General features: G+C 39.6%; 1 protein-coding gene across 1 annotated transcript in view; it reads left to right on the top strand.

The window, feature by feature from the left end:
* The window catches only part of spata17 (spermatogenesis associated 17), a 43024-nt gene that overhangs the window by 486 nt on the left and 21842 nt on the right, over positions 1 to 20696 (top strand). The window contains exons 2-7 of the mRNA XM_023425007.2: positions 94 to 183; positions 1360 to 1441; positions 2894 to 2944; positions 5719 to 5822; positions 13422 to 13545; positions 17792 to 18031. Coding sequence (XP_023280775.1) covers positions 94 to 183; positions 1360 to 1441; positions 2894 to 2944; positions 5719 to 5822; positions 13422 to 13545; positions 17792 to 18031 — 691 coding nt within the window. The remainder of the gene's footprint in view (positions 1 to 93; positions 184 to 1359; positions 1442 to 2893; positions 2945 to 5718; positions 5823 to 13421; positions 13546 to 17791; positions 18032 to 20696) is intronic.

Here is a 20696-nt window from a genome sequence, read left to right on the forward strand (position 1 = left end):
AGTGTTACGACATATTGAACGTTAATATGCTAACACAGTGAGATAATGTAACTATAGTACACTGTTTTATTTTTTGTGTCTTCTGTGTTTTAGCCAAGCTGAGGAGAACAGACAGAAGGAAAACCAAGCTGCCACCCGGATTCAGTGCTGGTTCAGAGCCTGCAAGGTGCAGGCTTACCTCAGGTATAACGTATGGGCGGTGGGTGTGTGTTAGTCTAATGAGACTTTTGGTACTCCTTTGTGTGCCACAGGCAAAATAGAATACAAGCCTTAATATTTCATATACTAATTTGAGGTTTGCTTTTTCCTTTGGGGGTTGAAAAACATTCAGACAGGACTCAAAGAGTTAATTTCAAGGGAAACCCTGATACCAGCTCACTCCCATAATTATCCCACTTCTAGAGCTTTGCAAATGGCCTGGAGGAAGAAATGTCGCTTGCACTCTGTGCTCCTTTCACACGCAGAGAAATGAATGTCTCTATCTCTGTGCCTGTTCCTATGCTGTGACCCCAGCACCATTCTGCAGGGTCAGCAGACAAACTTCCAGACAGTAGGTTAATTCAGATTACTTTAGTTAATTGATCAATGCGTTAAGTGGATAATTAGCAACAATTTTAGCTGCCTAAGTGCAACTCCGGGGTTGTGCTATACCCACTATAAGCATTGATTTTCTGGGCATATAAATGGCCTTTTGGAAATTGATGGCCTCATTGGAAGCAGAGAATCGCAGTGGACTTGCATTTAGAGTATGTTTGAAGATGAATACAAATGTGTGCTGCTGACTTAAAGGGGGTGAAAGGCTCATCGGACATGATCGAAAAGCCTGGAGGAACAGAAATGGTGTGTGTGTGTGTGTGTGTGTGTGTGTGTGTGTGTGTGTGTGTGTGTGTGTGTGTCTTTGTGAGAGCATGTGTTTGTAAGGGTAATGTTTCCCTGACCTTTTTAATTGAAGTCCTTTACAACTTATCATTTGTGTGCAGGAAATCACTCTTTTCTTTATTGTTTTCCACCAAAAAAGAGAGCACAGTATATTACATCAGTAGCAATGTTGGGGTTGTATAGTGAATTAATTATTTGCATTGCATTATATACATGGAAACCAAATCTTTTATCTTTTTTTAATTTTTTTATTTGCAGCTCCCTTGTATTTCTAGTGATGATTAATTAATTTTCTTGCTTTTTGGGTTGTAGGTTTTTTTGTTCTCAGTTTCTTAGCATAAGCAAACAAATGATCAAATAAAAAAATACAGAATTTAATTTACTTCCATCTGTATCTAAATAACTTTCTTCAGTGTTTTCCTTCATTTTAACTACTGGAAAATATCCATCCCTCGTCTCCCCAATATGACTTTATTGCAGGCATCTGCACGAGAAGGCAATCATTATACAGAAGATATGGCGAGGCTTCACAGCAAGGGCACGTTTCAGACAAATGGTGAAGGTAAGCAAGCGCCTGGAAAGGCTATAGATATATTGATTATGTTATGATAGCATGCATTAGAATTCAATTGCTATATTCCTAAGTCCCTGCGTCTGACCTTAAGAAATATAATTCACTCATTACACATTGGGAAATTAGCACTTAGGAAATATGATGCAATATGATAAGGAATTCCATCTATATTGCAACTCCTGGGATGCATATAGAAAGAGTGTGGAAAAGGAAGAGAGAGAAAGAAAGAGTAGAAGTGTGTACGGTGTGTGTGTGTGTGTATGTGTGTGCTTTAGTAAAACAAGGCCCCATTTTCAGCATATTGCCTGCAACTGCTTCTTAATTGAACAGATTGTTGATACCGGATCCAATACCCAGCGCTCTCACGTATAATTTTCCCCTGGATTGAGTTTTGTAAACGTATCACAACAAGCTATTTATCATGCCTGTAAATTGACTGTTTGTTAAAGCATAACTGCCAGCCGCCGTTTGGGAGACGTTCAAGAAATGGAAAGGGGGGGGTGTATGGGTTGGGGGGCGAGGGGTGTTGAAATAAACGATGAAGGATGTGTCACAACACACATATGGGCTAAAAAGAGGCTGTTTGGTCTCATTTGGAAACAGACGAGCACTAATTTGAATCACTCAAAATTGCCACAGTGCACTATTTTGAATTAGTCTTGAAATCCTGAAAGATTCTGCTCTTCCGTTCCTCTCTCTCTGTCTTTCTCTCTCACTCTTGCGGACCTTATCATGTGTAATGTGACGTGCACAAAGCCTCATCTCAAAACATCAAGCTGAATTTACGGCCTCCTTTCAAGCCTTTGTCTTCCTTCCCCTTCCACTCTTCCCTCTCTTCCCTGTCGTTATTAATAAAGACATGTTGAGATATGAATCCCTTTTATGGCCGACTCTCCAGTTTGCTGCTGAAATGTGCCCCCAGTGGTCGACTGGCACGTTTGGTGTGCGACGGCTTGTCGGGTGCGCTGCTGAATATTCTCTGGCCTTTTGTTAGTCTCTTCTGGCAGTGCTGTCATTGATTATGAAATCCAGAGGAGAGCGTTTGGCCGTCATACATCTCCATTAGCTCACTGCTTGACTACCATAGATTTTCTTGGCCCTTGTCTGCGTTGGTGTATTAAGAGAGTACCGTTCTCCCCTTGATACAAAGTCCCACTAACCACTCTCTCTCTCTCTCTCTCTCTCTCTCTCTCTTTCTTTCCTCCTTTCTCTCCCCCTCTTTCTCTCCATTCCCCTGACTTTTTCTCATTTCTCTTGTCTCTCTTGCTTTCCCTCTCTCCTGCCCCTTTCCCTCCTCCCTCCCTTCTACAGTGGCCCTATCTGTGCTGCCTCTGTGCAATGTATTATGTATAAAGAGCTCTTTATCTTTGACGCCTGCTGTGGACAGATCAGAGGGCCGGGAGACAAGGTGTAACGCCATCTTTTCCTTTGTGTTCACAGGCGGCATATTTTATCATGAAGATGAATTTCTACAACGAGATGGCGGTCAGGGTAAATATCACCACAGTGTCTTATTTTAGCAAATGGAGTGTCGTGGTGGGGGGACACTCTGTTTCTCTGTGTGCGCTGTAAATGAGAGGCCCCATGAATAGCAGCCTGTGAGCACTTAATCACAAAATTTCATCATAACAACTTCTTTAATCTTATCTTCTTCCTATTTAATGCAGTATTTTTTCTTGCTTTTTAACATTTGTCTTCATGTTGACATCCCTGCACAATTTAATTTGTATCATCATTTAAGCCAATTACACACAGTTAAAATACACAAAATTCTGATTATACTGTTCTGCTATTTCAAAATTATTCTACACATTACACGTTAATTGGTCCATGTCTACTAACAACATTGTCCACTTTTCATGTATAATCTTGATCCTTATTTTGTTCACTCACAAAGTTTGGTAAGAGGCCTATTGGTGAATGCTATCCTTTATATAAATACATGTTTCACAGTCTTAGCAATATGTATTTTATATTTTTATTTTTCCTCAGTCTTCATTCCCATTAAAATGTTCCCCTTATTCCCTTCAGCAGCTACTACTGTCTGACTCATAAATCATAGCACTGTGGCTGTGACTGATACTTTGGCATTTTTACACAAGGATATGGCAGAGAAACCTTATATTTTTACAGTTCCATATAGTCTACTCTTTTGGCTAACAGTTTCACTCTGCCTAAACCATTAAAAGGTTTTATTGGCTAACAAAAAAACACTAGTGTTTATTGAAGAGTGTGTGTTGCTGTCCAGTTGGTTACAATATTTTCATATTCGTGGAAGAGCCAGGAAATTGAGGGCTTCAAGTTTTAGTGTTAATAGAAACCCAAACAAATCAAGCTGACCACCCTGTTCTTTCAATAAATGTCACATTACAGGAGCGACATGTATCTAGGAGTAGTGTTTGACCCAGCTGTATTATGTCACAGGGTGAAAGTTTAGGGGTGATATCACCATGTCGAGCAAATTGGAAGTTTCTGAAGTTAGAGGCCTTTATTACTCGTATAAAATAACCAGTTTCCTATAGGAAGCAATAGGAATTTTAATAGAAAAAGAAATGTATGTGATTGGAGAAACAAAGAGGCTTAGTCGTTTGCAATGTAAGAAGGTACAGGGTTTGAACCCCACAAGGGCCAAATTATGCTTTTCTTTGCAAAGTGTGCATTTTACTCTATGTGTTTGTCCAGGTTTTTCTTTGGGTGCTCCAGTTTTCTCACACCACAAAAGACATATATGAGGATATTAGGAACATTTCTGCCACTGCCCTTGACCGAGGCTTTGGCCACAGAAGTGGTGTTGGTCCCTTGATGCTGCACTGTGAACTGCCCACAGCTCCTAAACACATACCATGGGACATATAGAGAGAAGAAATTCTCCAGGCTGATCAATTAAGTGTAACTTTAAACTTCTAACTAAGAGTAGTTACAAAAAATAATAAAAGGATATAGTGAAAATATATTTAATAACTGAACCTGGACCAGTCTTTTTTATGATGCCACCTGTTGAAAGACTTAATGATAGAGTATGTTAGGATGTTAGGATTGCTCATATCCTACAAAATATTGGCAGAACTGTGAGCAATCCCATGCAATCTCAGTCTCTCAGAATCTCTTCTGAATAATTGGCCTTTTGGAGAGACTAAAGCAATAGTCTTTGTTCATGTGTATGAAAATGAAATAGAGAGCGGGAGAAAGAGTGAAAGAGAGAATAAAAAATAAATGAGGGACATCTCTACTCTCAGACCATCTTTTACCAAAGAAATATTCAGTGTGTAAATAGAGAGAAAGAGAGACACAAAGGGAGAAACAATCATCTTAGAATCCCCTTGTGACATTTCCTTTGAATCAATTTGGGTCTTTTTTTTTTTTTTTCCCTCCTGTTGTCTTTATCACGGCGTGGTAGCTAACAGAGGATAATGTATTAGGGCCGTAATAGAAACCAGTGTTTACATGCCGCACCCTGGATTTGTATTAGATTCAACAGCATTGATTTCACTAGTCAACAAAGGTCAGCAAGAACTTGGGAGGGGCAATTACTTTATTTAAAATTATCTATTGACTGGCAGATCAATGCTAATTCTCATTTTGCTCTTTGTTGTTTTTTCCCATCCTCCACTCCTTCTCTTCTCTCCTTTTCCCTCTTCTCATAGTGTGATTATTCTTTTACCTGCCATTGTTTTAATCTCCTAATTAGTCTGAAGGACATCCGCCCCCTTGCTTTAAAATGGTCCACTGGTATATGTGGGTGTGCTGGCTGCTAGCAGCCTCCACAATCAATGTGGACTGATACAGTTAAACGTATGAAGCTGTGACAGCTGTCTGTTCCACCTTGGACTGTCCCTCCATCACTCCAGGGGGAAAAACTGCATGCATGTTTATACATGGTTTAAAAGTTTTCTCCCATATACATATGTTAATATGTATTGTTTTTCATGGGTCCTTCAAAAGTTAAGTAATGAGAAGAAGCATTGGTAAGATGGTACATAGTATGGCAGAAAATGAAAGGAAATACAGTATAACAATGTCTTTGTCTCTGTGACTTAGTACTTTGCTGGTATTTGTTTTATTTTTCTATGTTGGAAGAAGAAAAAATAGATTAGCAAACAAAACAGAAAAAATAAGGACTGAAAAGATGTAAATTGTTAGTGTCATTGTTTAATTTTAGTTATTTAAATAATTGATTTCTTTCATATTCGTAAATAATTAAGCAAAATAATTACCGCACTACCACCATGTGAATAAAACCTCTGTCATGTTTTAATCCCTCACAGATCCAGCGAAGATGGAGAGGATTCTTTGTGAGGAAGTCTATCCATAACTTCTATGCACGCAAGAGCTATCTGGAACGACTTTCCATAAAAAATGAACTTGTCAGGTAAAATAGGAAAACAAATGGTTATGAATATTAGAGAGCAGATAGTTTAACATCATTGCAACTGAATGAAAGCCTGCTCCTCCCTTGCTCCCAGTTTTTGAAAGGAAAGGAAATTGTTGAACACAGTACTTCACTATGTCTCATGTTTTTCTCCACTTTGCTCCTCTGTCCTCTCTCACTCTCTGTCTCACTTTCTATCATTTACCCTTTATGTGCTTTGTTGAAATATATTTTTGCCTATGGTCTACATTTTAAACAGGAAGCGGGTCAGCTAGTACATATCAGTCAAGATGAATTAATCTGATTTGTGTAAAGGCAATTGGTTAAAAGGTGTACTTGTGTACCCATAACCTTAAAAAGTGTGTGTGTGTGTGTGTGTGTGTGTGTGTGTGTGTGTGTGTGTGTGTGTGTGTGTGTGTGTGTGTCTGTGTGTCTGTGAAAGCTGTTGATAAGATCTTTACTTGCATAGTTGTTAACTCAGAGGAACAGAACAGGGACAGGAGAAGAGGAAAGGAAAAGTGAAGGAATGAAAGAGAGTGAGAAACAAAGAGGTAGAGTGGAAAGAAGAGAGAGAGAGAGAGAGAAAGCGAGAGAGAAGTCCTCTAAAATGCTCGAGGCTAAGAGCGAGAGAAGTGAACGATGTGAAGAAATTAAAAATTAGCCTCTGATTTGAACCGCAGCTCATGCATTAATAAAACATCCTGTGCTCCAGGGCTTACTGCTAGAGATACGCCATCTTTTATTTTTGACAAAAAAAAAAAAACATCACGTTTAGCTAATAGTCACATTTTTAATGTTGCTAATATATTTTACCAGAAAATATCTTTAGGCCTCAGCTAAAATTAAATGTAAATTTGTTAAAGTGCTCCTTGGATCACTGACTTCCCCCCTCACTTCCCCACCAGCGTTCCACACTCCTTGCCCCTTTTAGAGGTAGGCAGACTAGGCTGTTGAAGTCCATTAAAGAAGTGTTGTCACTTCAGTTTTATAACACACAAAGACTAACACACACAACTTTGTCAAATATTCAGATATGAGTACTACACTAGTGATGAAAGATAATTGTGCGCATTATTTCTCAAGCAAACTTGATTATAAAGTATGTAGAATGAGCATTTCCAGAAGTCATAGTGAAAATATATTGGTAGTTTATGTGTAGTTAGACCAAAAGTAACACAACTTATGAAAACTTGTATCATAAAAACCATTCCAAATGATATTTTTATTCAAAATAAACGCTATGTTGTAAGTCTTGGGCAGATCAGCTTACATATTGCAGCCCATAACAATACCATTTTGTAGTTTGCAGTTTTTTGGACCCTGCCTAAAAGAACAATAAGGTATCGAAAATTGCTATACTGTTCTCCTTCAAATTTATCTCTTTTCACCCTCTTACATAGTATATTTTGAAAACAGTTGAATACAAAGTTAAACTAGATGAGACAAACATGGAAGTGAAGTGTGACGTGATGCCATTTTACTGATTTGGTTGTATTGTTTCAACTGAGTTACATCCCCAGTCTCTTGAAGCACCCCCTCTCCTCACACACACACACACACACACACACACACACACACACACACACAGCCCCTCCTCCACAGCGGTTTCGGGTGTTGAGGTCACTTCACTTCTCCAGTTAATCACATGTTTATTTAGTGCTGCTGGGGTCACGATCAATTAACGCCGTGCCGGCATTTATTTAAAATATCCTTTCTGTGTTAGCCACCGAGCCCTTGGATCACACGCTGCCTGCTCACTCACCTTGCAAAGGTCTACTTTTTAATCCACCAGCATGCTCCCTTCCTCTGTAAGTCTGTCTGTCTGTCCAACCCTCTGTATAAATTATTCAAAGTTGGACTAATGGTCCCCATTTAGCGCAGGCTGATCGGCTGCGCATGGTAATGATATAGGAGTAATACATAGACTGCCGAACCTCTCTCTCTTCTCTCTCTCTCTCTCTGACTCTCTGTTTCAGTCTCTCTTTCTCTCTTGTGACAGATCTCCCCCACACAAAACCATCTGTGTCATTTCATTAGGTACAGCATCCAGCTCATACATGCTACCTGTACTACCCTCTTCTATCCCCTGCCCTCTGTCCACCTCTCTCCTTCAATCTCTGCCTCTCTTCTATATCTTTCTTCTTCTATTTTTCAATCTATTTTGCTCTATATCTATCCCTCCCTCTCTCTGCCACTGGTTCACTGTGCCTCAGTGTCCATCGTCATCCATCCTTCCTCTCCTTCTGCATAGCCTAATGAAGTCAGGACCCCGGCGCAGTCCCCACTCTGCCACAGTTTTCCTTGATACCCCAACAATTTATCACTTTGTCAGGGAGACACTTAAAGTTCCTGGGCTTTAATAAGGGCATGCAGTGGGAAGATGGGGGCAATTAGGAAAGCAGAGCAAGCCCGCTTTGCATATTTACTAAATGTGCTGGTGTCATCGCTACCGCCACCAACATGGCCTGTTGACTACATGAATTATTCCTCTATCTGCAATAAACAGCTGGGTAATTATTACTGCCATAATCAGATGAATAATTTTCCCTGTGATGTTGCAACAACATGGCAAAATCTTTTAACTTATCCTAAAGAGAACAGAAAAAAAGGAATTTAATGGAGAATATACAGTCTTGGTGTTGCTAGGCTGAGTAACACTAGTGTTTTTTTTAAATTTTATTCTTCTTTTCTCTTCTCATGCTATGGTGTCTCTCCTTTTCTCTTTCTACTTTTTCCTGTCTCTCTTTACTCCAGCCTGCTTCATTTCTCCCTCTCTTGTGTCCCTCTCAAGGACATTCATGAAAGGAGAGCTGCTAGGGTGGAGAGAGGCCTGCCTGCACGCCTGCACGCCTGCCCTGCGATCACTCTCCGCTTCTATGCGTCAGTCTTTCTTTAACTGCTCTTTCTTTCTGATCCAGTTTGGGTGGAGACAAGTTCACTCCTTCAGTCTGATTGGATTTGTATATTCAGTGTGTGTGTGTGTGGTGTGTAGTGTGTAGTGTGTGGTGTGTGTGGTGTGTGTGTGTGTGTGTGTGTGTGTGTGTGTGTGGAAGTATAATCTGGGTGCTCTCCATGCCTTTTTAGTAAATTACTTTTGAGAGTGAAACAGTGGAGAAAAGTATAGAAAATGTATGAAATTGAAAGTCTTTATTAAGAATATTCACTGGGGATCATTTCAACACTGGAATCATTGTTTGCTTCCACATGTTTTCACAGCATTGGTTTTACTACTTTTGTGAACTGGTTAATCAATCAGTCAGTCACTTAAATGGAAACGATGTGTTATGAGGGTGCTGAGGGCTCAATACATTGAGCTGGTCAATTTCTAAATTGACCAACTGACTACCCCCTCCTTGCTAGCTATTGAATCATTTAATTGGAGCAATTAAACAGCCAATCAGGTCAAGTCTCCATTAAATATTTAAAACCTGGCCAATTAGCTGCTCTGGTGCTGGCCTGGACGACCGCAGGTGTGGCCTGCTGTCCCACAATGCCTCACTCTCTGATATCCCATCAGGCCTTTATGCCCCGTTGTGAACCAGGGAGTAAATAATTGACGAAGAAGTGAGAAATGTAGCTGTACTATATTAGCCATTTAAATAAGTTAACAGTCCAGGGTGAAAATGTCAGTTAGGTTTTCAGTTATTTGAAAGTAGTTCAAGTATGCTTGATTAGCTTGTCCAACAGTTCAGCAGCCATCAAAAGTAAGTGCTCACACTGCATTATATTGCATTCTTAAAACAATACATACATATGTGTGTGCGTGTGTGTGTATGTTTGTATGTATGTATTCATTCCTCTAAGGTCTAAAAATCTTGTTCACTTTAATATAATAGCTTAAATTTCAAAAGCTAAATCTGCATCAGTGTTTTAAGAGTCTGGCATGCTGTTACTACTGTCAGTTCAATTTTTATGCGTGGCTCCGGTTTTGCTATTACGCACCGTTTGTGGGGGTTTGTTTTGTTCTTTCCCTCATTCTCCCCACTCTCCCTGTCTCTTTCTCTCTCTTCCTCTCTCTGGTGCACTCTCTCTATACCTGTTTCTCCAGTAGGTGTAAAGCATCTTCTGGCAATTAGGTTTCTGACAATAAAAGGAGTGACCTGAGGAGCGGAGAGGGCTGCTGTCATATTTGCCACATGTTTCGGGAGTGGACTCTCCCCCCAGTGTTTTCTCGTTCCTCAGCACGGTCCAAAGCTGGTTATTTTAGTTTCTTATTTTAGTTACTGGGTTGGAGATCATTGGTAGTTCAATTATCAGTTTTTGTTTTGGTTTAGATTAGTTTTTGCTGAGTGCAACAGCCCAACCTCCCCTTCTTTTGTTTTCTTTAGCGTTATTAAGCACATTTTTGCTATATTTAAAAATAGATTCATCCTTGGTTTTCGGCATCTCTGTCTGGATTCTTTTTTTCCCACACTGTTGTTGTGTTTGTAGGCTTGGTTTGTAAGTGGATAAGTTGCTGGTGGCTTTGTGTTTTTCACATATTTTGTGGTTGGTAATTGTTTGACATTTTCTCTTGATGATGGAGTTTAGTATTAACAATTTTGTGGCACAACCCAGTCTTGATGGATTCCATTGGTGCACAAAAGAGCACTTGATTGTCATTGCTGATCATTATGGTATTACTGTTTCTAAGTATTTGAGGAAACAGATGATAAAATTGGAGTTGTGGTCTGCGCTTTCTGACAAGGGGATTTTGCCTTGCGATCCTTGTATGCCAAAGATGGGCTCACCTGTTGTTAAACACAATTCGGAGTCTGAAATGTTTCGACTTAAAGAGCTGGAGATTGAAGTGCGCTGCTTAGATATCACGGAGAAAGAACTTAGTAATGAGTTGGAGATGCATAAGATGGAGGTGGAGACAAAAAGTCAGCCTCATTTGAAGGAGCTTTTATTACAACAATCTTCCTCTCTTGCTGTGCCTACCTCTCGTTCTTACGAGTTTGACTTGAACAAATGCATTCATCTCATTCCTCTATATAGTGGGAAGGATGTGGATAAGTACTTAACTTTGTTTGAGCAAGTTGTGAATACATTAAAATGGCCTAAGAATGTCTGGCCTTTGCTTTAGATAAGGCTCTTGACTATGATGCTGTTAAAACTACTGTGCTTAGGGGCTATGAACTGGTGCCCCAGGCATAGCAGCAGAAATTTTGGCATTGCAGAAACGCAGACAGTCAGACTTTTGTTGAATTTGACCACAAGAAGGAAGCTCTGTTTGATCGTTGGTATCTCACCACTAGTGTTAAGGATTTTGACAAATTGTGTGACTTAATACTTTTGGAAGAATTTAATAAATATAAATATAAATGAATGTTTGAATGTTGTCTTCTTTAGTGTCTCAAAAAGGCATTAAGGAGAAAAATCGTACTGATCATCGCTGAGATTCAATAATAAGCTTAAACAGCAGATAAGTTTTAATGAGTCGTTGTAGTAGCAGGAATATGTATTTTAAGGTTTAAGGAATTAAGGTTTCTCATGATTGTATACATAGACTCACATTTACATTTTGCTTTCCAACCTTCTCGCTCAAGGATGTTTATTTTCTTTCTTTCTTTCTTTCTTTCTTTCTTTCTTTCTTTCTTTCTTTCTTTCTTTCTTTCTGTCTTTCTTTCTTTCACTCAGTCAAACACACAGACACACACACACACACTCACACACAGAAACACAGAGGGCACGTGCCGCGTGCCGAACAGGGCTAATGAGGGTTGTATGTTGTGGCGGCTGGTTGGGTCGACACAGATCGAGGTGCCTTCAGCCGTTACAAATCTGTTTGGCTTTTGTCCACTACACAGCAATTAATAACACTGGGGATGGGGGCAGGGAAGCAAAGGTCACCCATTCAGCCTGACACACACACACATATGGACACAGACATGTCGACACACATACAAGAAAAAGTGTGTGAACACAAAGCATTGATACACATACATTGATCATACTATCACACATAAATACTGGCAGCCCAGCCACACACAAATACACTGGTCCTGACCCCTGAAAGCATTACCAGTCATTGCCATCTTTTTTCAAGGCAGTATTAATGCATGCACCAACAAAAATACACACATATTGTAAACACACATATGCACCAATTGGTAACTGTACCACAATAAACCAAAACTTTATATTTTACATTAATAAGTTAGCCAAGTGGACAAATAGAGGCCAAGGAACCTCTATATTTATACACACAAACATGTGTACACACACACACACACACACACACACACACACACACACACACACACACACACACACACACAAGCACACAAGCACACACAGACATACACCCACACATCCATACACACAGACTTACTGTGCTTAATATTACATAAACACACAGAGGCACATTTAGACTTGCTCTCATTCTCACACCACACCACAGCACACACACACACGCGCACAGTGCTCTGCATATTTCATTTATTTTGTAATTTAATCTGGTGCTGAGGAAGGAATGAGAATGCAAAGGCAACAAGAACGGGGTTGTGATTTCTTTTTAAATGTCAGTAGCCACAGAATGTGTTAACCTCACATTACAGACACACTATGAATATTCTGATTTCTCTGTGGAGGTTTGTAATTGAAAACAGAAGTTGGGTAGAGAAACAGAGAAACAGTAAAGAGGAAGGAGAGAAGAAAGGAGGGATAGGAAAAGACAAAAGGATTGTTGATGAGCTATGACTAAACTCTTATTGGTATTGCTCTTGTGGAATTAGATTGGTTTTACTCTTTGCCTTGTGTGTGTGTATTACCATGGCATGTGTGTTTTAGTAATTGTTTCCAATTCCCTTTTTAAGTTATTACCCCCTTGTAACAATAAGGCTGTGTGATTGCGGAATGAAATTGCTGTGTATGGGCTTTTAATGCATCCCATTTAGCCAGCTTCACTTAACAGATGTCACAGACAGACCTGTCCTGGCTGCGGTGATGAAATATATCCATCATCCTCCCACTTATAGCCTCTCGCACTCTCACTTTGCTTTTTTCCCTCCATGCAGTCTCATTCTCTTGTTTTTCTCCCACAGCTCTTCTACCATTCCAAGTCTGTCCCAGTGTCTCTCATATCATTAGGCAGTTATTTATCCATCTGAAGGACACTTAAGGGAATTGTCAAATTTGTGACTAAAGACTGTGCTCCAAATACACACTAACACATGCACAAACACACTTGCAAGTTTAAATTGTGCACAAGTCTTTCATTTATATAGTTTTAAGCTATAAGGTCAGCTGAATTTCCAGATAATATGCAATGTGACAGGTTTGTTTGATCTGAAAAGGGTGTCATTAAAATATTAGTCTTATATGATTGTTAGTGATGTAGAGTTAAATAAAAAGTTAGGAGCAGTATCCAATCAATCATGATCATTCAGCAAGCATACATTCGTTATACGATGATCTATTGCTCACAAATGATTTACATACTGTATGTCAGTTAGTTTTAGTGTGAAATGTTATATTTATATATAACAACATTTTTCAATTACACTGTATATATATATATATGACTGTGATACCCATCATCATATAGATTAATTAAATGGAATTTTGTAATTTGGATTGCAAAAATATTTATTTATGATTTTGCTTTCCCTGCAGGAGGGAGTTGGATGAACTTGAGGAACTCCAGAAGAGAGAGAGAGATTGTCTGGATATGATAAAAGAGCAGACAGTCAAGCTTTACCAAGCTCACAGGTTACACCACCTCCTCAGTACAAAACAGGTTGGTTTATAGGAACTCAAACATAAACAAAACCTCACATATTTGATGAAGAAACTACAATGATTAGACCAATACTTTACCAGAGGCAAATTTAAATGGTGGTTCCTTCTTTACCACAGCTACATAAAAGTGGTTAAGTCAGAAATAATTAGCATTATAAATCATTTTACTTGATGACCCCATTTAAATCAACTTTGAAATTCAATGAGAAAGCAGTGTTAAACCTCAAGGAGCCTGCATCAGCAGAGTGTCATAAATAAAAACAGTAGCTGCAACATGATAATGTTTTCAGCTTGCAATGCAGCAGCAATTATTGGCCAATGAAAAGCAGTTATTAGTAGTGATTACAGTGGTATGAATGTGGTCTGTTATGTGAAGGATTGGGTAGTGAGTGGTATTTTAGGAGATCAGCTGCTGATCCATTGAACTCAGTGATGCAAATGATGATATCATGCTTCTACCTGAACCGTGTCTACACAATTATATAAATATATATATTTTTACAAAATGTATACATTTGTCATAGATACACCAGATAAGATTATTTGGTGTCACTATGTCAGTATAAAATGCATGTTGTAGAAAATACAGGAAACATCACTGACTCACTAAACTTTGTTCAAGGAGAGTTAGTGCATGCTTGCCCATACACACGTGCACATGTATGCAGCTAAACATGCAGGGACTCACACAGGCAATGAATTACAGCTAGGGAGGGGATAAACTGGCTACAGAGAAAGAAACATCTTCTGTCTTTTCTTTTGTTAACATAGGTAGGCTGTGTGCAGTTAAGTTGTGTGTGCACACATGAGTGAGTATGTGTCCTCATGGCTCTTCTGATGTGCTGAGTGGATTATTTTAGTGCTTCCCCTGGCACAGGTGTGTGTGTGTGTGTGTGTGTGTGTGTGTGCGTGTGTGCATGCGTGCGTGCGTGCATGTGTGTGGCATCCACACATCCCTGTGACTCCCCACTGGGATCATAATGAAGACAAAGCACACTGGTCACTGTTGATTCAGCACCACCACTTCTCTCGCTCTTTCTATCCCTCTCTTTCTCTCTCCTTCATGCCTGTGCAACCAGCATCGTCATCATCTGTCTCACAGCCTTCCTTCCTGCAGGTATCCAAGTTGTCCATGTTCACTTAAGATGATCACATACAAACAACTTCCAAATATTTTATTATGAATATGGTGTACGCTGGAGAGTTTGCATTTTGTCACATCATGTTTGACACTCTAGATGCTTTGGAATGACAGTGTACCCAAATGTTCATTGTTTTCATCATTTTATATAGAATTATGTTGGGTATTTATGAATAATCAAGAAGGAAAGAAAGCAAGTAGAAAAGTTTGTCTGTTCTTCCCTGCCCTCTGTCCATCTCTTTCTCTCTATGTATCTCTCTCTCTCTCTTTCTCTGCATATGGCAGGGGACTCTTTCCCTTCGTAGCTCTGACCTTGTCAGCAGTGAATAGATGGCTCTCCCACACAGTTCATCCTTTCTCACTTCTCGGACCCCAGCCCACACACACACACACACACACACACACACACACACACACAGCTTACCAAAAGGCCCCAAGTCCCTCTGACAGAGACAGAGAAGGTGTGTTCCTGGGGTCAACATCATTGCTCTTCCCGTAGCTAGGTTGGTACGTTTGGGCTTGCATGCGTGTGTGTGTGTGTGTGTGTGTGTGTGTGTGTGTGTGTGTGTGTGTGTGTGTGTGTGTGTGTGTGTGTGTGCGCGTGTGCGTGCGTGCGTGCGTGTGTGTGTGTGTCTTTAGGAGTGGTGAGATTTACGTGTGTGTATGCGTTTGGGTGTGTATGTCCCCAGCGGTCCCCAGCCTTCTGTCCCTTCCCTGTTGGAGGTAGATATGTACACTCATCCCAATTGCATTTTATAGACTAATAATGAGCACTAAAGAAATATAATTGAAAACACAAATTTCTGATAGTTAGATTTTTGGGTCAGTGTTTCTCATATTTAAAGTTCAATGCAGTTCTTAAGATGCTGTGTTTTAGATTGTTCACATTGTTTTTGTGGTTATTCTGTCACTTAATTACTTGTACATCGTCATGTACTGTATGGCCTTAAAACATTTGCTTATGTGCCATTTTGCTTTTTTTGAAGGGTTGGGACCTTTTCATTTAATTTGAAGCTCTTAAAAATGACTGCATGCAAAAGAACAAGTTCAGTACTGTTGTAGCAGCAATGTAATACAGGAGGAATACAGTATCAGCGTGTGGAGTTGGTGCAAGCTTCAGTAATGGTTCTCTGGAGGGACAGATTGGCAAGGCACAAATATACAGCACCTAAAATGTTCTTTCAAAGACATACAAAGTCCCATTTTTAAAGTTGAGTTTATGTTTGAGTAAACACTGAAAGTCCTGTCTCTTGTCTTAATTAAATTATTTTAAAAAATACAGTTAATTGTAGGAGATGTATGTCATTATTATTGATTATATATTAATCTGTTGTCTGTTATTTTCTGCAGTGATTTTATATCATATTGGAATATACATGTACACAATACTGTTGCTACTGCAAGTGTTGAAAAAACAGTAATGGTTTGGCCACTTTCATGAACATATGAAGTGAGAACTTCCCTCAATTTTTCTATAACCTACTTTTATAAGCTGAAAGAAAGGACCTTATACATTCTGCAAGTTGCTGTGGAAGACATTATTGGAAACACACATTAATCTAAACATGTTGTGACTCTGGCCCGAGTACATTTAAAAATATGAAAATGTGTCAATTCATCAAACTGAAAATGGCAAAATTCTAAATATATTAAAAAGTTTTTTGTTGTTGGACAAGTCTGCATGTGTGCCTCTACTGACTAGAGTCAAGAAAAGTGCTCAAATTTTGAGAGGTGGTCCGCCCATTGTGACCCAATGAAAATAAGGCATTAGCTTCTTAACATAGAGACCCATCAATAAGAAATCAGCTGTTATCCAGTTGAGTCTATAACCCATGGTTAAAGAAATCAGGCTCAGTGGAGTTGAATTAATTACTCCCCACTCATTCTGAAACACTTGACATTTACATCAAAAGTACTCATGGCCTAATAATGAAACATTTACTAATTAACCAGTCTGTTAATATGTTATTTTAAAAAGAGTGAGGTTTGGGTTGATACAGTTGGAGCAATTTCCCACTTATGCCCTTTCTCTCTCCTCTCTCTCTGCTGTCCCAGTCTTTTAGAGTGGCCTAAATAGCAAGTAGTGTTATTAGCATATAGAGTAGATACAGAGTACTCCAACTCAAAGCTTTGGTCTGGTAATTAACACACAGGCAAAAGGATCACTGTGATTTGAATAATTATTACTGAAGCTGTCTGTGGCAAATCTCTACCTCACTTCAGAACAGGGGAGGCAAAGTTTTGTATGTGTGTACATGTCTGCATTTGTCCTTTTGAACAACTACATTCAAGTCATGTATGAATCCACATTTGAGACAGCAGTTATCTCTGTAGTATTTTTTGTTATCTATCCATTGTCCTGTGTGAAGTGCATACACTGAATTGCTCCAGCCAAATAATTATCCTGGCAAAAGCATTTGGTTGGCCAAGAGCCATGGTGTATGCATTAGAGGTAGTGAAGATCAATAACTGTTGTCAGTATGAACACAGAACGTTTAATTTTACAAAGTTTGGGTTAATATGATGATGTTAATGATATGATAATAAAAAGGGCAAAAACAGGCAAAACTTTGATGAAAAACTGTATTAAAAAGTTGTTAACAAAACTTATGTTTCAAATTACCTCTGAATATTGTCTGTAATAGTTTAAATGACTAACAGTTTCATTTTAAGTTGTCCCAGGAGGTGGCCATTCTACAATTTGATGGTCCCCCTGATAAACAAAATTACTGTTTGGTTTTCCCAAACTTCAAATGGATTTTAATACGTTTTAGTGACTAGGGAGTAAAACACCCAGGAGGACTTCTTGGTGCCTCGAAATCCATGTCACATAACTGCAGTATCCTTGGTTTAAATCTGGAACCTCTGCAGCATGTCACCCCCTCAGCCCTCTCCCTTTTTCCCTGATATTTCAGTTGCAATACATTGTTATTTTAAAAATAAGGAGTATTGAATAAGAGTAATATCTTCATAGCCAATCAGAAATACATGTACTGACCTAATCATATCACCTAGCTCATGCTGATACTCTGTGTCTCGCTCAGTTTTACTTCCTCTATTATACAGGGTTAACCCCACTCTCTCTCTCTCTTTCTTACTTCAGTGCCCAGGGGTCTTCAACTCTCCATTCAGGCCAACTCCCCATGAGACAGAGCTGCTGCTGAGGCAGGTCAAGTACCAGGCCCCTACCAGACTGGCCCCCAGGGGCAGGGCTTGTCTCTTGGGCATGCCTGACTCAGCCCCGAGTTTCCCTGGGAGTCTTGGTTCCCCATGGATCAAAACCACTAGAACCTGCCGCTCCTCCAAGCCCATATTGCCCCCCATTGTCAGCAAGAAACAGCAGGTGAGATGGTCAAAGCTAGGATCATGTAAGACATAAACAGGTAGAGACGGGTGGGAATGATATAAATGAGAAACTACTGTGACACATAATGTAAGGGGGGAGAATGAGAAAAGACAGGAATAGAGCATGCACAAGAGGTGAAAGAGAGTATTAGTTTTAGAAAGTGTCATACTAATTATTAGAGCCCCACAACAACCCCTTCTTTTCCCGGGGGGGATAGTTCTTGATGAAAGCAGAGATCCTTTAAAACTCCTTTCAAAGAAGAATGACATCATTAAACCATGGCAGACAGCTCTCTCGGGGGATACAGCACAGAGCCGTTTAGTGTCTATATTTCAGTGAGTACAGTCCGTGTGACTGTGTGGCTATGGGTTGCTATCAAATGTTGGTGGACCACAGTGTTTTAGTGAGTCCCATTAGGGCCAAATGACATGACTTCAAATCAATATCATGATTATTTCAAACTTGTACCTCGTTTATGATTAATGAACCATTATTTTGGTATTTATCGGTCTGTCTCTTTTTGAAACATGCACTCTTCATATAGATAGATAGATACTTTATTTATCCCCTAGGGAAATTTCATGTGTCCATTACCTCACTGTTGATAATAATAAAAACAGTTAATAATAAATAAACAATAATAATTAAATTAGTCCACTTCCTTTGGCGGAGTTTTTGTATAGCCTGATGGCAGTGGGAACAAAGGATCTCCTGAACCTCTCTGTTCTGCAGGGCAATGAGATGAGAGTTTTGCCTCTGTAGTTGCAGCTCTGTCCTGCCAGAATGTTGGGGAGAGGATGGTTGGTATTGTCCAAGATGGCCTCCATCTTACATTGCATGCATCTCTCCACAACAGTACTGAATGAGTCCAGACTCCTGTGAAGCACAGACCCAGCCTTTTTGACCAGCTTGTCCAGTCTCCTTGTGTTCATGTCTGACATGTTGCTGCCCCAGCAGACTGCAGCATAAAAAAGTACACTGGCCACCACTGACTGATAAAACATGTGCATCATTTCACTGCAAACATCAAAGGACCTGAGCCTCCTATTTGGCAATGTGATTGTGTTCCAAGTGATTTAACAAGTTGGTGGTGTTAGCTTTGGTCACTATCCATGTTGCATTCACTACTGGTAGTCATTACTGATCAGACCCAATCAGGAAGCCACATAGGTGTCTGCGCAATTGTTTCCAAAATCTTAGTTTCTGTCCATCCAGACCACAACCCAACCCTGTAGATTTCAAACTAAAATGGGGCCAGCAGCATTTCCAAAAGTCTGGGCTCAAAAACTCATAAAAGTGATGCATTTTAAAATTAAAACATATTAGTGTGGATGTAGGCTAGGGTGACTGAACACAAGGTATTACTTTTTTAAAGGGACAGTTCATGAACGCATACATTGGGGAAAGTGTTAACTAAATTAACCAACTTCAACATGATTAAGTTGCTGAGATGATTTAAATGTCTGTGTTCATACTTTTTTGGTTAATTGCCCAGTCCTAGTTCCCATGCACAGCTCTTGTTTGTGTTCCTCATCAATTCAATGTGACTTATCCAACCAGTATGATCTGTGCTGTGACAGGCACACAAGGATTTATTTGTAAATTCACTGGAATTCTGAAAGTTGATTGCATTGGATAATTCATTTTTGTTTGCATTGGGCCACTGGAAGAGAATAGCCAATGTATAATATGCATCAGAGAGATAGATGGAAGAAAAAGTGAAAGCTATGTTATTTTGTATCCGTAGGGGCCTCCACGTTACTATATTAAAGCTACATTAAGCAACTTTTGACAGAAAAAAGCAACATGGGAATCCCACTGAAGTATTCTTTCTTGCTACCTGTTGGATCTTAGTCCAATATTAACTCGCCTTTTTGGCTGGACCGCAACAGCAGGGCCAGCCCTGTAAATGCGAATGTCTATGACTGACTGACTGACTGACTGATTGATTAGTTGCACCATTGGTCGTCTGGCCGAGTGTTGGAGTTTATCGATTAGCCGATGCTCTTTCAAAATGTATTGGCACAGTTTCTATTAGGGGGCATATATAGCCGGCAGTGTTGCCAGCATAGTGCATTTGTCGCTATATTTAGAGTCATTTCCTTAGCGACAAATCAAGCAACTTTTTGGACAAACCTTAGCTACGTAGACAGTCACCAGTACTAGCCCGTGAGTGAGAATCACAGCAAAGCTGTTGTCTTTAACTTGTGTGAATGGTAATTTTGTTTGATGGCGTTGTCATTATAAAATCAGGATCTTAGCAGGGCAGAGCAGTAGCTGAAAATGGCTAGCAGTCAATGGTGTGACTGCTAGTTAACATGTAGTTTTAATGGGCCATGTAACACTCACTATTTCATACTTGTTCCATTGTCTAACAAAAGAAGCAGAAAAACATGTAAGTGAGAACAGCTTTATTGGGAATTCGGCTGTGTTAAAACACTGTCTATGTAAGCACAGAGAGTTGCCCTTTACCTGTTTGCTCAGAGAAGCAAACAGGTAAAGGACTGAAACCAGCTGACACCAGGCAGAATGCAAATATAATGCAATGTTATCAGTTGTTTACAACGGTTCTACAACGGTTTCTAACTACATCCTCAATTACATTGACCATGCGCAGTCCAGTCATATACTAGGTTTTGAGCTAGTCTTTTTTTAAAACAGT

Source organism: Seriola lalandi, unplaced genomic scaffold (genome assembly GCF_002814215.2).
Source record: "Seriola lalandi dorsalis isolate HSWRI2012SDOR001 ecotype SW California unplaced genomic scaffold, Sedor1 jcf7180002054763, whole genome shotgun sequence".
NCBI lineage: Eukaryota > Metazoa > Chordata > Actinopteri > Carangiformes > Carangidae > Seriola > Seriola lalandi.